The 15,332-nt window shown below is 45.1% G+C and overlaps 1 protein-coding gene across 8 annotated transcripts in view; it reads right to left on the minus strand.

The window, feature by feature from the left end:
* The window catches only part of TACC1 (transforming acidic coiled-coil containing protein 1), a 126,845-nt gene that overhangs the window by 86,527 nt on the left and 24,986 nt on the right, over positions 1-15,332 (minus strand). For 2 of the 8 annotated variants that reach the window (XM_010385257.2, XM_010385255.2), the window contains exon 1: positions 10,365-10,478. The exons of 4 other annotated variants lie outside the window; for them this stretch is intronic. In XM_010385257.2, coding sequence (XP_010383559.1) covers positions 10,365-10,441 — 77 coding nt within the window. In that variant the 5' untranslated portion in view covers positions 10,442-10,478. Of the gene's footprint in view, positions 1-10,364; positions 10,494-15,332 lie in introns of those variants that run through there. 2 more of the 8 variants (XM_030937338.1, XM_030937335.1) reach the window with 1 other exon arrangement.

A 15,332-nucleotide genomic window follows, 5' to 3' on the forward strand; every position in this document is an offset into this window, starting at 1 on the left:
CACACATCCCCCTCCATTCACAAGGTCATTTCCTCTTGTTTGACTTTTCAGCATATGTCCTGTCTGCAGTATTACAAACAAATGTTCAGATTTCATACATCTAGAAATGCTTTCTTCTGCTCATGTAAATTCCCACATACATAATAATGTTCACAGTGCCTAAACATAAGAAGGTATTCAATTAATACTTGTTGAATGAAAGAGAGTGAATAGAAAAAGATTAACATTAGTTCAATGAATGGGAATAAAAAGACAAAACCATCAAGGGAAAGCTGAAAACCAAATATCTTCCTGACTAATAAAGGGGCAGTGTTAGCCTTGTGGATATTCATGTGTGGACAACAATCTCCTTCTTTAGAATCAGAAAAAACTACTTGTCATTCAAGCAAAGAGAAGAGATCCAGCACTTATCTGACTTCTGGATGAGACTCAAGGCTTTCTTGGGAGAAAAAAGCAAGATAAAGATTATTTTCCATAATATAATTAGCACACAGGTTGGAGGGGAGGGACAGGTATGTAACTTCATATCAAGTTCCAATGATCTGAGGATTTTCTCACAATCAAATGCCCAATACGTGTGTGCTTGGAGAAGGAGGAAACTCTTGTTGGCCTAGACAAAGAGGAGGTTTAATGAGGCAGAAATAAAATTACACATTATAAAAAAAAGAAAAAGAAAAACCATCAAGAGTTAGAAAGAGAGGTTATGATACATAATTTTTTTTTTTTTTTTTTTTGAGACGGAATTTCACTTTGTCACCCAGGCTGGAGTATAGTGGTGTGATCTCGGCTCACTGCAACCTCCATCCCCTCAGTTCAAGCGATTATCCTGCCTCAGCCTCCTGAGTAGCTGGAATTATAGGCTTCTGCCACTATGCCCAGATAATTTTTGTATGTTTAGTAGAGACATGGTTTCACCATGTTGGCCAGGCTGGTCTCAAACTCCCGACCTCAGGTGATCCACCCACCTTGGTCTCCCAAAGTGCTAGGATTACAGGCATGAGCCACCATGCCCGGCCTGATACTGAATTTTTTAAATGGTATTTCAAAGTTGTTGGCCAGGCTGGTCTCAAACCCCTGACCTCAGGTGATCTGCCCGCCTTGGCCTCCCAAAGTGCTAGGATTACAGGTGTGAGCCACTGCACCCGACTGAGACCTTCGCATTTTCCTAGCACATGGTAAGTGCTCAATAAATGCTAGCTGGACTCATCATATAAAGATAAAGAACTCTTACAAATAAATATGGAAAAATTAATATCTCAGTCAATAACAGGCAGGGAGAAATAACAAGAAATTAAGGAATTCAAAATGGCTAATAAACATAACCTTCCCTTACTAATGAATTAAAAAATTAAAACAAGATTGCAATTTTTTTTTTTTTTTACCAAGTTGATTTAAAATGATAATGCCCAGCATTGAAAAGGATGCTCTGGGCCAGGTGCAGTGGCTCATGCCTGTGATCCCAGCACTTTGGGAGGTCGAGGAGGGTGAATCACCTGAGGTCAGGAGTTCAAGACCAGCCTGGCCAACATGGTGAAACCCTGTCTCTACTAAAAATACAAAAATTAGCTGGGCGTGGTGGTGGGCGCCTGTAATCCCAGCTACTCAGGAGGCTGAGGCAGGAGAATCCTTTGAACCAGGGAGGTGGAGGTTGCAGTGAGCCGAGATCGCACCATTGCACACCAGCCTGGGTGACAGAGCGAGACTCCGTCTCAAAAAAAAAAAAAAAAAACAAAAAAAAAAAACAAAAGAAAAAGAAAAGAAAAGCATGCTCTGAGACTGTCACTGTCATGAAGTACTGGGAGGAGTATAACTTGGTATTAATTGGGGGGAGGAGGGAAATTTGACAATATATAGTAATATGTAGCAAATTTTAGAATCTTGCTATACATTATTTGACCCTGTAATTGAACTTCTAGGAATGTATCCTAAGTTATTACTCAGAAATGCACAAAGAATGACAAGGATGTTTATTAACTGTGTTGTTTATATGAACAAAAATGATAACCAACCTAAATATCAACCATTTAGGAAAAAAATAAATTATGGTATGTACAGATAATGAACCATTAAGCTAGCATTAAAATCATATTTTTGAATTCAGTAAAGTAATATGGAGAAATGTTTACAATGTTAAGTGAAAACATGAGAATACAAAAGACAGATCATAACTCCATTTTTTTTTTTTTTTTTTTTTGAGACGGAGTCTCGCTCTGTCGCCCAGGCTGGAGTGCAGTGGCGCGATCTCGGCTCACTGCAAGCTCCGCCTCCCGGGTTTACGCCATTCTCCTGCCTCAGCCTCCCGAGTAGCTGGGACTACAGGAGCCCGCCATCTCGCCCGGCTAGTTTTTTGTATTTTTTAGTAGAGACGGGGTTTCACCGTGTAGACCAGGACGGTCTCGATCTCCTGACCTCGTGATCCACCCGTCTCGGCCTCCCAACGTGCTGGGATTACAGGCTTGAGCCACCGCGCCCGGCCCATAACTCCATTTTTAAAAAATATACTTAGTGGACAAAGAGAGACTATAAAAAATGTCCCAGCATGTTAACAATTATCTCCGGATGATGAGATTATGGGTGGTTTATTTTCTTTACAATTGTGATATTGTAAATAATGTATTTGGTTTCTGACTCCACTTCCTGGCATGCAACTCCTAAAATCCTTAGATCTCCAAAGTGATGTCTTGTTTATGCTAAAACAAAATGAGGCCAGGCATGGTGGCTCACACCTGTAATCTTAGCACTCTGGGAGGCTGAGGGGGGAGAATTATTTGTGGCCAGGAGTTTGAGACTGGGCAATATAGCGAGAGCCCCATTTCCACAAATTTTTTTTTTTTTAAAAACAAACAGCGGCCGGGCGCGGTGGCTCAAGCCTGTAATCCCAGCACTTTGGGAGGCCGAGACGGGCGGATCACGAGGTCAGGAGATCGAGACCATCCTGGCTAACACGGTGAAACCCCGTCTCTACTAAAAACTACAAAAAACTAGCCGGGCGAGGTAGCGGCGCCTGTAGTCCCAGCTACTCGGGAGGCTGAGGCAGGAGAATGGCGTGAACCCGGGAGGCGGAGCTTGCAGTGAGCTGAGATCCGGCCACAGCACTCCAGCCCGGGTGACAGAGCGAGACTCCGTCTCAAAAAAAAAAAAAAAAAAAAAAAAAACAAACAAACAGCTAGGGATGTTGGTGTGCACCTGTGGTCCAGCTACTCAAGAGGCTAAGGTGGGAGGATTGTTTCAGTCCAGGAGACAGGGTTTCACCATGTTGGCCAGGCTGGTCTTGAACTCCTGACCTCAGGTGATTCACCCTCCTCGACCTCCCAAAGTGCTGGGATCACAGGCATGAGCCACTGCACCTGGCCCAGAGCATCCTTTTCAATGCTGGGCATTATCATTTTAAATCAACTTGGTAAAAAAAAAAAAAAATTGCAATCTTGTTTTAATTTTTTAATTCATTAGTAAGGGAAGGTTATGTTTATTAGCCATTTTGAATTCCTTAATTTCCAGTGTGCTATGTTTGTGCCACTGTACACCAGCCTGGGTGACAGAGCGAGACTCTTGTCTAAAAACAACAACAACAACAGCAAAAACAAATGAGATACCACTTCGCACCCATTGGGATGCCTATTTAAAAACAGCAACAGAAAATAACAAGTGTTAGAATGTGGAAAAATTAGAGCCCTCATGCATTTGTTGGTGGGAATGACAAATGGTGTAGCCACTATGGAAGACAGTTTTGTGGTGCCTCAAAAAGTAATGTGGGTTATCACATGATCCAGCAATCCAACTCCTAGGTATATACTCCAAAGAGCTGAAAGCAGGGACTCACAGATGCTTGTATCCAGTGCTCAAAGCAGAATTGTTCACAAGAGCCAAAAGGTAGGGCCAGGTGTAGTGGCTCATGCCTGTAATCCCAGCACTTTGGGAGGCCAAGGCAGGTGGATCACCTGAGGTCAGGAGTTTGAGATCAGCCTGGCCAACATGGTGAAACTTTGTCTCTACTAAGAATACAAAATTTAGCTGGGCCTGGTGACGCATGTCTGTAATCTCAGCTACTAGGGAGGCTGAGGTAGAAGAATCACTTGAATTTGGGGGGTGGAGGTTGCAGTGAGCCAAGATCACGCCACTGTACTCCAGCCTCAGTGACAGAGTGAGACTCTATCTCAAAAAAAAAAACAAAAAACAAAAAACAAAAAAGTCAAAAGGTGGAGACAACTCAAATGTTCACTCACAGATGAATGAATCAACAGAACGTGGTATATATACACAATGGAATATCATTCAGCCATAAAGAAATTCCGATGCATGCTACAACATGGACACACCTTGGGGACATTATGCTAAGGGAAATAAACCAGTCACAAAAAGGCAAATACTGTACACTTCCACTTACATGAGGTACTTACTGTAGTCAAATGTGTAGAGACAGAAAATAGGATGGTGGATGCCGGGGGCTGGGGGAAGGAGGAGTGAGAAGTTATTGTTTAATGGGTACAGAATTTCTGTTTGGGATGCTGAAAAAGTTCTGGAAATGGGTAGTGGTGATGGTTGTCCAGTGTACTTAATGCCACTGAATTGTATACTTAAAAGTGGCTAAAATGGTGAATTTTATGTTATGTATCTTTCACCACAATAAAAAACAACAACCAAAAAGCACCCACAGTAGCCAGAGTGAGCTTCCTCAGAAGGAGGCCCTCCATGTGCCATGACCAGGTGGACGGCACCAGTGCATTTCCAGACCTTGGATTAGCAAATTCATGCACCCTATAGCCCACCCTGGCTATCAACCAACTTAGACTACAAATAATCCACTTCCTTATCTCAGAACATCAGCAGTTGTCCTCTTTTTTTTTTTTTCGTTTCTCTTCTTGATTTTTATTTTGTTTTATTTTTTTAAGATGGAGTCTCACTCCATCGCCCAGGCTACAGTGCAGTGGCGCAATCTTGGCTCACTGCAACCTCCACCTCCCGGGTTCAAGCAATTCTCATGTCTCAGACTCCCAAGTAGCTGGGACTACAGGCGCACCACCACGCCCAACTAATTTTTGTATTTTCAGTAGAGACAGGGTTTTACCATATTGGTCAGGCTGGTCTCGAACTCCTGACTTAAGAAATCCACCGGCCTCAGCCTCCCAAAGTGTTGGGGTTATAGGCATGAGACACCACGCCCAGGTTCTTCTTGATTTTTAATACTTGAACCACGTACCAGCTGAGAGAGACTGTGGCGGGGGGTAGCGGCGGCGGGGGGGGCCAGTTATACACTACAACTAAAAGACAGAAGAAATTGTGGAGCAAAACTATACCTGAATTCCCTCAGAGTTGCACTCTTGATAGAGTATCTATCTTACTTTTTAATGGCTTGCAGAGAGGAATTTTTCTTCCCATTATTAACTCTTTCCTATTTCAACTACCCTCATAGTCTAGAAGTTGCAATATCTAAATTCAGTAGATGCAAATAATTCCCTTGTCATGCAATTCAAACCATTTCCTTCGGGATTGGCTTCACAGGAGATGGAGCCAGCCAACATCTCCTAAAAATTATATATTTCCACATGTCTTGGGTCCCTTCTCCAAGTTAAATACTACAATTCTTTTACCTTTTCATCACAGGGCGGTTGCTCTGGGTCTTCTCCACAAACTTGCTCTAAATCTCTCTCTTAATTATATACTAAGACATTTTCACATGGACATTTAAAAAACTTCTATAGCAAATGGGAACTGACATGCTTTTAATGACAACGAACATTTTATGTTGAGAAGGTGGTAGACAATATTATAAATCTGAAAGCAATGAATTTACAAATGTTATTCTCTAAGTTTAGTTATTTTAAGTCATATTTTCTTGTGTCTAAAACCTCCAAGCCAGCACCTCCCGCTTAGTGTCAGGGACATGTGTCCCACAGTGACGTGCTCATTAAAAGGCACTTCAGCCTAGCTGTTGCTGACTTTGCAGTTCGCTAGAATATCACATAGCCTGCACCTAATTTACTTGATCAGAAATTCAGACGGCAAAATCACTGAAGATGTCAGAAACTCCTCCTGACTTTGCTACTGACCTTTTCATTATGCTAAATTCCAAACGCAAACGATTGGTCTGGAAACTTAACTAGTAAGAATTGACAACAGGTGTAGATCTTACATTCCAGGCAGAGAAGGTAAACAACAAACGCCAGATGAGTTAGTTACATGCCATATTCCCCAATGAATCACAGGTTCTGCTTTGTCTCATCCTTCAAATCTCTCCACAAATTCCCCACTCCCCACTACTCATAGAAAACCTACCTTGGCCACATCGCCAAAAGATAAACAACTAAGGAATGAGTGATTTCAAACATTTCATCAAACTATCATATTCCCAAATGCATTTCCATCCTCTTGGTAGTACAACTTTCTGGAAAATGAAAGTGAAAAATGAGGAAAAATTAACTCAAAAAAGTTATTGCCTTGCTTTTCTCACAGGCTTTGTAGAATTGGCACACAAATCAAACTTCCCTGCAGAAGAGACCCTGCCTTACTCATGAATATACCTTCCAAAGAGCCCAGCATAGCTTCTAGTTCATGGGTACATATATGTGCAAATGTGTTCATAACTATGTATTGCACACTCACTAAGTGCTGGCCATTGTGTTACTAATATACACCACTTCAAAAATTAGGTCTGAGGCCGGGCGCAGTGGCTCACGCCTATAATCCCAGCACTTTGGGAGGGTGAGGGGGGTGGATCATTTGACGTCAGGAGTTTGAGACCAGCCTGGCCAACATGGCAAAATCCCATCTCTACTAAAAATAAAAACTAGCTAGGCATGGTGGCATTCGCCTGTAATCCCAGCTACCCAGGAGGCTGAGGCAGGAGACTCACTTGAACCTGGAGGTTGCAGTGAGCCGAGATCGTGCCACTGCACTCCAGCCTGGGTGACAGAGTGAGACTCCATCTCAAAAAAAAAAAAAGGTCTCATTATTATTGCCATTTTTCAGGCGTAGAAATTTGCCTGAGGAGTTCAATAACTGTATTTCCAATGTTTCCTAAACTAACCTCCTAAGTGATCTAGCTGGGGTTACAACCCAGGTCTGCCTGACTCCACAATTTCTGCTCTTAATCACCTTTCTTTGTGGCCTCCTTGAATAAATGAAGTGAAATTTCCACTAGCTTTTACCAAAGCTGGCTCATTGGCTTCTTGGGTTTGGAGAAGGTTAGCAGCTATGCTTCTCAATAATAATGAATTGTATCTTAAAATCAGACATTTCTTTTCATGTACATATATGCTTGTTTATATTTCACAATAGAGTCCTTGTAAAAGAGATTTAATCTAGTTACTTTTAGTACCTGATTAGATTATTCTGAAATACAAATTGTGAACATTCTGAAACATAGTTTCTCCCTCAAAAGACAAATGCCAGCATTGATGTATTATTCATGTGACTTTTATGTATTTTTTTTAAAAAAGAACAATAGATTTTGAAAAGGCTACAGCCTGAGTAGGAGAACTTCCTTGAGGTCAGCGTTATCCACGACAGCCATATGTTCGGCAGGAAGTCTGTAGCCGGGTAACATTAACAATGAACCTCCTACTTTCTCGTATCTTGGAGAGACTTGTCGCTTGTACATCTGAACAAGGCAGAACTTGGATAAAAAGCATCCTTTTTGCTTTTCATGTATATTACAGGTTGGAATCTTGCATTTCTAGAGTCTTTCACCTGGGCATGCCAAATGATTTGTGAGGCTGCCTCATTGAGCAGAATCTACACATGCAGATGAGGCCAGTAATCCCAGTACTGATTGCATGTGTTTATTTGCTTCATGTATTCACTTGAGTAGGGAAGGGCTGTATTCCTAGGCAAAGACCAAGGATGGGCTTTCATTCTGATTGTTTTTAGGGAAGCTCTGCAAAATATTCAAGGTGCATGCAGAGCCTCAATGAAGAGAGAGATCCTTTATACATGTTTACATTATACAGTTAAAACAAGTAGGCTGCCAAGCCATTGGATAATTTAACAACTGATAACACCCTAACAACTGAACCTTACCTCGCATCTTGAGTTTATTTCTTCAGCATACCATCAGTAAATGACTCCATTATTTACTTTCAAGTTACACAGTAAACTTGGCCACACATTTACAAAAAATAGTCAACTTTCATCCTCAGCTAAAAGAGTATATTGCTCAGAGATAAACTATAACTTATTATTCATATATACATGATTTTATGTCAACCTCAGAATAGCCTGTGAAGTAGATATTGTTATCATTCCTGTTTCACACATAAGGAAACAGACACAGAGGGGTTAAGGAATAGATAAAAGATCTCCAGCATTAAGGAGCAGCACCTAGAAATTAAACCCACGGCTCTTTGCCTCCCAGACTCTTAACTTCTTCTCAGTGTTATATTGCCTCTCACATTTGTTTTTTGAAAGTTAAATTGGCTTTGGCAATTTTGTCTTATTAGCTACCAAGCATTGTTATTGCAGATTTCCTCACTATTCAAACAAAATTGAAGGAAAAAGGAGGGTGTGCTCTGCCAGTTGAAACAAGTTTTGATTGTTTCCTAGGATAGTTCCAACTCTTGGGTGGGAGGCGGCTGCAGCATGAGCTCTAGGGTCCACCACTTTCTTTTTTTTTTTTTTTTTTTTTATTGAGACGGAGTCTCGCTCTGTCGCCCAGGCTGGAGTGCAGTGGCCGGATCTCAGCTCACTGCAAGCTCTCTCTCCCAGGTTCACGCTATTCTCCTGCCTCAGCCTCCGGAGTAGCTGGGACTACAGGCGCCCACCACCTCGCCCGGCTAGTTTTTTTGTATTTTTTAGTAGAGACGAGGTTTCACCGTGTTAGCCAGGATGGTCTCAATCTCCTGACCTCGTGATCCGCCCGTCTCGGCCTCCCAAAGTGCTGGGATTACAGGCTTGAGTCACCGCGCCCGGCCAAGGGTCCACCACTTTCTAGCTGTGTGACCTTGGAGAGGTTAAACACTTGATCTTTCTGTGTTTCAGTTCCCTCACCAGTAAAATGAAGATAGTAACAAGAACAATAATAGCTCAGTCCTCTTAGGGGTTAAATAACATGTGGGGCATTTAGAAGTGTTTTGCACATATCACGTGCTCAGTAAATCTCAGCTACTTTTTTTTTTTTTTTTTTTTTGAGATGGAGTCTCCCTCTGCCGCCCAGGCTGGAGTGCAATGGTGTGATCTTGGCTCACCACAACCTCCACCTTCTGGGTTCAAGCGATTCTCCTGCCTCAGCCTCCCAAGTAGCTGGGACTACAGGCTCATGCCTCCAGGCTAGGCTAATTTTTGTATTTTTAGTAGAGACGGGGGTTTCACCATGTTGGTCAAGCTGGTCTCGAACTGGTGACCTCAGGGGATCCGCCCCCCTAGCCTCCCAAAGTGCTGGGATTACAGGCGTGAGCCAACCACGCCCGGCCTCAGCTATTCTTATTAATAAGCTGCCTGAAGTAAGTTTAGATTTGTGAACATTGGTAACATTAGGAGCCACAATTAGCACTTGGATATTCCGAAAGCTACTTTGCCTTGAAAAGATGATTCAAAAGCCCTCCAACAGTCCAGACTGCTTTTGTGATGGTTAAGCGTATCTTTCTCAAACAAAATAGCTTCGACATTGGCTGAATTAAAATAAAAAGTATGGATTCCCTGACACTGCTGCAATTCCAAAACACGCATGCATTTCAAAAAATAAATAAACATTTAAAGACTATTTGGTTTCCAAATAAATTGTTATCCCCTCTCTGTCAATAAGCATTGACCATCTTTCAAACCGTGGAACTTGCTCCTAATCACGTTCTCTAAAACTTTCCCTTCACAGCTTTCATTACAGTACTTGGTGTCCCCAATTGTTGCTGTTCCAGAACAAAAGCCTAATTGCTGCTGCTACAATACTGCCCTTTTTTTCTGAGATCATCATGAAGCCCTTGGAGCAAACAAGAGAGGGAGTTCTTGCAAGCAGCAAGCACTGCGTCAAAATTCCTGGACCCTGAGGGCCAACGCCAGCTGCGTTTTGAGACTTGAGTGCCTCTCTCATAGTTTCACCTCCCTGCAAATAACTCTGTCTTGTGAATGTTTCAGAGCTCTTTAGGACACGTGCGTTTTCTGCTTGGACGAGGCCGGGGTCCCCTTGTCTCGCCGGTGCAGCGTGGATTGGGACAGGACTACGGTCACGCCCGGACGCGATCAGGTCGCGGTGGGGCAGGACGCTCCCAGCCGGACGCCCCCGGGGCCCTGCTGACCAAACCCGGAGCGCCTGTGCCCCGCTGCCGCCAGCGGGAACCCCACCTTCCCAGCCTTTCTGGGACGGACCCTGCGCGCTCCATCCCTGGCTGGCACGCAAACCCCCAAAGGCGGCCCCTGGAGTGGGCTCTGGGACTCACGCGGTCTCCGTGGGTCTCGGGTGCCTCTCCCCGGCGGGTTCTCGGCCCCTCGGGGTCTGAGAGTGGGAGCCTCCCATGGCGCGGAACTTGGCGCCCGGGCTGCACCCGCCTGGGCTGGGCGGCGGGCGGCTGTGCCCAGACCCTGGGCGGGGAGGCGGTGGGGCGGGAGGAAGGGTGGGGCGAGGGAGGGCGGGGTGGGGCGAGGGAGGGCGGGGTGGGGCGCTGGGCTGTAGGGTCCCCGCCGCTGGTAAAGCGGGGAAGGAGGTGGCTTCAGAAGCCGCCAACTTCTCCGCGGATTGCAGGGCCCCGCGGGTGCGGACGCCTGGAGATGCGGAGCGCCTGGGGCGCGCAGTGCTGCGGAGAGCCCGTGTAGTGGCGCCTCCTCGTCCGGCAAGGGAGCCCCTAGCAGCAGGTGGAGGGCGCGAGGCCTGCGGGCGCCCCCGGGACCCCGCGATCCGCAGACGTCGCCCTCTCCGCCCGCTGGGTCCAGGGCTGGAAGGGAAGCGGCGGGAAGAGGCCCCGGGAGCTGCTGTTCAGAGAAGCGGCAGGAGGGGGCGGTGTGTGCCGGGGTCGGGGGACCCAGGCGGCCCTGCAAAGGGCGTGGCCTTTACCCCAAACCGCTTCTGCCTCCTGGGACGGGAGGGAGGCCTGGACTGCACTGCACAGAAAACTGGGTGCATCCTGGTTCTGCCTCCAACTAGCTGAGTAACTTGTAACAAGTTATTTCACCCTCTCTGAGGCTTGTTTTCTTTATCTGTAAAACAAGGGAGTATGTTCATCTTTAGCTTTTAGTGTCCCTTTAGGCGCTGATAAGCAAGCAATGAATTTTCCTCCAAACTCTGTAGTAAGGAACAAACAAACAAACAAACAAAAACCTATCCCTATCTCATCTGCACCTAGCAACTCCCTTTAGAGCATCTCTCATGCCCTTCCTCACCCATTCCTCCCTCCCACCCACCTCCTCTCCAACCACCTCTCCTTATTCTAGCGCTTTTTCCAGCAGACTGGAATCCTTCCCCAAACCTCCGTTCTATGACACCATCCTGCATCTTGATGTTACATCTTCTTTGTTACTGCCTGTCTCCCTCGCTAGAACGTAAGCTCCATGAAGACAGGGAATCTGTTTTGATTTCACTGTTCCTCAAACATGCTTGGCACAGTGGGCGCTCACAATTGTTGATGGATGCAGGCATCCTACACCCGTGTTATCACTGTCCTTCCCAGGGTTCCTATAGCACTTGTTAACTATGCTAACGAAGTATTTACCATCTTATTTTATAATTATCTCTTCATGGCCGGGCGCGCTGGCTCACGCCTGTAAGTAATCTCAGCACTTTGGGAAGCCTGGGGGTGGGGGGATAGATTCCCTGAGGTCAGGAGTTGGAGACCAGCCTGACTAACATTGGTGAAATCCCGTCTCTACTAAAAATACAAAAATTAGCCGTGGTGGCGTGCGCCTGTAATCCCAGCTACTTAGGAGGCTGAGGCAGGAGAATCGCTTGAACCTGGGAAGTGGAGGTTGCAGTGAGCCGAGATAGCGCCACTGCACTCCAGCCTGGGCAACAAGAGCAAAACTTCATCTCTAATATAATAATAATAATAATAATTATCTCTTCACTTGTCTATCTTTCACTGGAATATCAGTTCTTTTTTTTTTTTTTTTTTTTTTTGAGAGGAGTCTCGCTCTGTCGCCCAGGCTGGAGTGCAGTGGCTCGGTCTTGGCTCACTGCCTGCTCTGCCTTCCGGGTTCGTGCCATTCTCCTGCCTCAGCCTCCCAAGTAACTGGGACTACAGCCACGCGCCACCACGCCCGGCTAATTTTTTTTTTTTTTTTTTGTATTTTTTAGTAGAGACGGAGTTTCACCGTGTTAGCCAGGATGGTCTCGGTTTCCTGACTTCGTGATCCGCCCGCCTCGACCTCCCAAAGTGCTGGGATTACAGGCGTGAGCCACCGCGCCCGGCCTGAAATATAAGTTCTTTACAGGCAGGAACACTCTTGCTGTTGTTGTTTTGAAAGACCATGTCTCTTTCTGTTGCCCAGGCTGGAGTGCAGTGGTGCGATCATAGTTCACTGGAGCCTTGAACTCCTCGGCTCAAGCAGCCCTCCTGCCTCAGCCTTTTCAGCAACTGGGACCACCAGTGAATGCCACTACACCCAGCTAATTTTTTTTTTTTTTTTTTAGAGATCGAGTCTCACTATGTTGCCCAGACTGGTCTCAAACTCCTAGCCTCAAGTGATCCTCCTGCTTTGGCCTCTGAAAGCACTGGGATTACAGGTGTGAGCCACCAGGCCCAGTCAGGAATGCTCCTTATCTCTGTATTCTAGCTTAGTGCCCAGCACAGTGCCTGGTTCTTAGTTTATATACAATAACTATTTGCTGAATGAATGAATGATCCAGTGGTGAAGCACACAGAATTGTGTTCAACATTAACTTCATTCTTGAAGCTATAGGGAAATAAAGATATATGTGACTACATTTTAGTAATTCCAGAAAGAATCAGAAAACGCATAATAGAGATTTACATTTACAACAGATCTCTTTTTTTTTTTTTTTTTTTTTTAGAGATGGAGTCTTGCTCTGTTGCCTGGGCTGGAGTGCAGTGGCACTATCTTGGCTCACCACAACCTCCGCCTCCCGGGTTCAAGCGATTCTACTGCCTCAGCTTCCCAAGTAGCTGGGGACTACAGGCATGCTCCATCATGCCCGGCTATTTTCTGTATTTTAGTAGACACAGGGTTTCACTATGTTGGCCAAACTGTCTTGAACTCCTGACCTTGTGATCTGCCTGCCTCGGACTCCCAAAGTGCTGGGATTATAGGCGTGAGCCACTGTGCCCTGCCAGATCTCTCTTTTATGTATCAGACTTTGACTACCTGTTTATAAATTATCTTTAGTCTACTTAGCCAGAAAGTTCCCAGGGTCCAGGATGTTGACACATGGTAGACATAAACAGTATTTTGAAGTGGGAAAATAAAAATTAGTAAAAGTATAGTGAGGCTGGAATTGAGATTTTTTTATGAAGAATTTCAAATGGCTAAAGAAAAGTTGACTCTTGGCAGATAATTTTTTGTTTTTAGAGACAGGGTCTTGCTCTGTGCAGTGGCATGATCATAGCTCGCTGCAGCCTTGAACTCCTGAGGTAATTTTTCTTTTAAGTTCAAGTCCCTCCCACAGTCTGTTTGGAACACTATGGCAATGTGATTGAAGTGTCATTGATAATGCAAACATAACCCTGTCAGAGCTGCAATTCCCTTCAGAGGAACACTCAGCCTCTCCTAGTGAGAAAGGTCTTTATTCTCAGTCGGTCATTCCGAGGGAAGACAGGAGGGGGAGCGGCAGGAGAAGAAGGTGGGAATGGGGAAGTTTTCTGTCTCTGGTAGACAAGATGGGCTGCTGGGAAGAATCTTATTACTATTAATTAGTGCAGAAAGGCACAGGGTGGCGCCACTAAAATGGTTGAAAGTAATGGAAAAAGACCAGATGCAGTGGCTCACACCTGTAATCCCACTACTTTGGGAGGCTGAGACGGGTGGCACTTGAGTTCAGGAGTTTGAGGCCAGCCTGGTCAATATGGCGAAACCCTGTCCCTACTAAAAATTAAAAAAATTAACCGAGCGTGGTGGTGCATGCCTGTAATTCCAGCTACTTGGGAAGCTGAGACATGAAAATTGCTTGAACCCGGGAGGCAGAGGTTGTAGTGAACGGAGTTTGTGCCACTGCACTCCAGCCTGGGTGACAGAGCAAGACTCGGCCTCAAAAAAGAAAAAAACAACAAAAAACCCAAAAAACAAAAGAAAGAGAGAGAGAGAGAGAGAGAGAGAAAGAAAGAGAGAGAGAGAGAGAAAGAAAGAAAGAAAGAGAGAGAGAGAGAGAAAGAAAGAAAGAAAAGAAAAGAAAAGAAAGAGGAAAGAGTAAAGCCTACACCCTCTTGTATTACAGAGAAATTGAGACAAGGGAAAAAGGAACTCTGTGAAATAATGTGAAAGATTTAACGTATGGGACCCAAAGGGCATCTCTGCAAAGATGCTTGTGTGTTGACTGGTTTTGCTTTATGTTGTTTACTGGGTTTGCTGCCCTAATTGGCATGGCAGCTGGGGCTTTGGGCCAGGCCGAGTGAACACAGTGAAGGGAAGTGTTGTCTTTGTGACTAAACTTATGAGGGCTTTTCAGGAAAAATGTCCAGGACAGACCAGAGATCCCCAGACACCTCTTACCCCACAACATATAATGCTTTGTCCCTCTCATGGAAGCAGAACCAAGATCTGTTTCTCCATCGCAGGGCTTGGCTGCAGATCTCCAAGAAAGGCATAGACTGTGGGATGTCTGATTAACGTCCCTGGGTTTAAACTCTTTCTTGCTTTTTATATTTCAATTAAAAACAAAAGGCTGGACACGGTGGCTCACACCCCTGTAATTCCAGCACTTTGGTAGGCCAAGAAGGGAGGATCTCTTGAGCCCAGAAGTTCAAGACCAGCCTGGGCAACATAGAGAGTTCCCCCGTCTCTACAAAAAATAAAAAATAAGTTGGCTGAGCATGGTGGGGTTCTCACCTGCACTCACAGCTACTCAGGAGGGTGAGGTAGGAGGATCCTTGAGCCCAGGAAATCAAAGCTGCAATGAGCTGTGATGACACCACTGCACTGTGGCCTGGGCAACACAGCGACAGTCTGTCTCCAAAAAACAAAACAAAACAAAACACTTCAGTATCCCTAATGATGATATTGGATTGTCATTATGCAATCACAATTTCTGCTCTGATGGAAGTTATTAAAGAAATGGAAACATGCCTTCTCCCTTGGCGTGGTTCTAAAATGGTACACTCAGAGGCCAGCTGTAAGTTGTGGGCAACCCTGCTGTTGTCTGCCCCCAATGACTGAGAAATTTTATGATGCCAGTTCTGGGGCTCAGAACCGTTCACAGAACTGAGGAGTTTTCCTTCAAGTAGAGGGCAGGAGGATCATAGCTG

This window comes from Rhinopithecus roxellana, chromosome 9, assembly GCF_007565055.1.
Source record: "Rhinopithecus roxellana isolate Shanxi Qingling chromosome 9, ASM756505v1, whole genome shotgun sequence".
NCBI lineage: Eukaryota > Metazoa > Chordata > Mammalia > Primates > Cercopithecidae > Rhinopithecus > Rhinopithecus roxellana.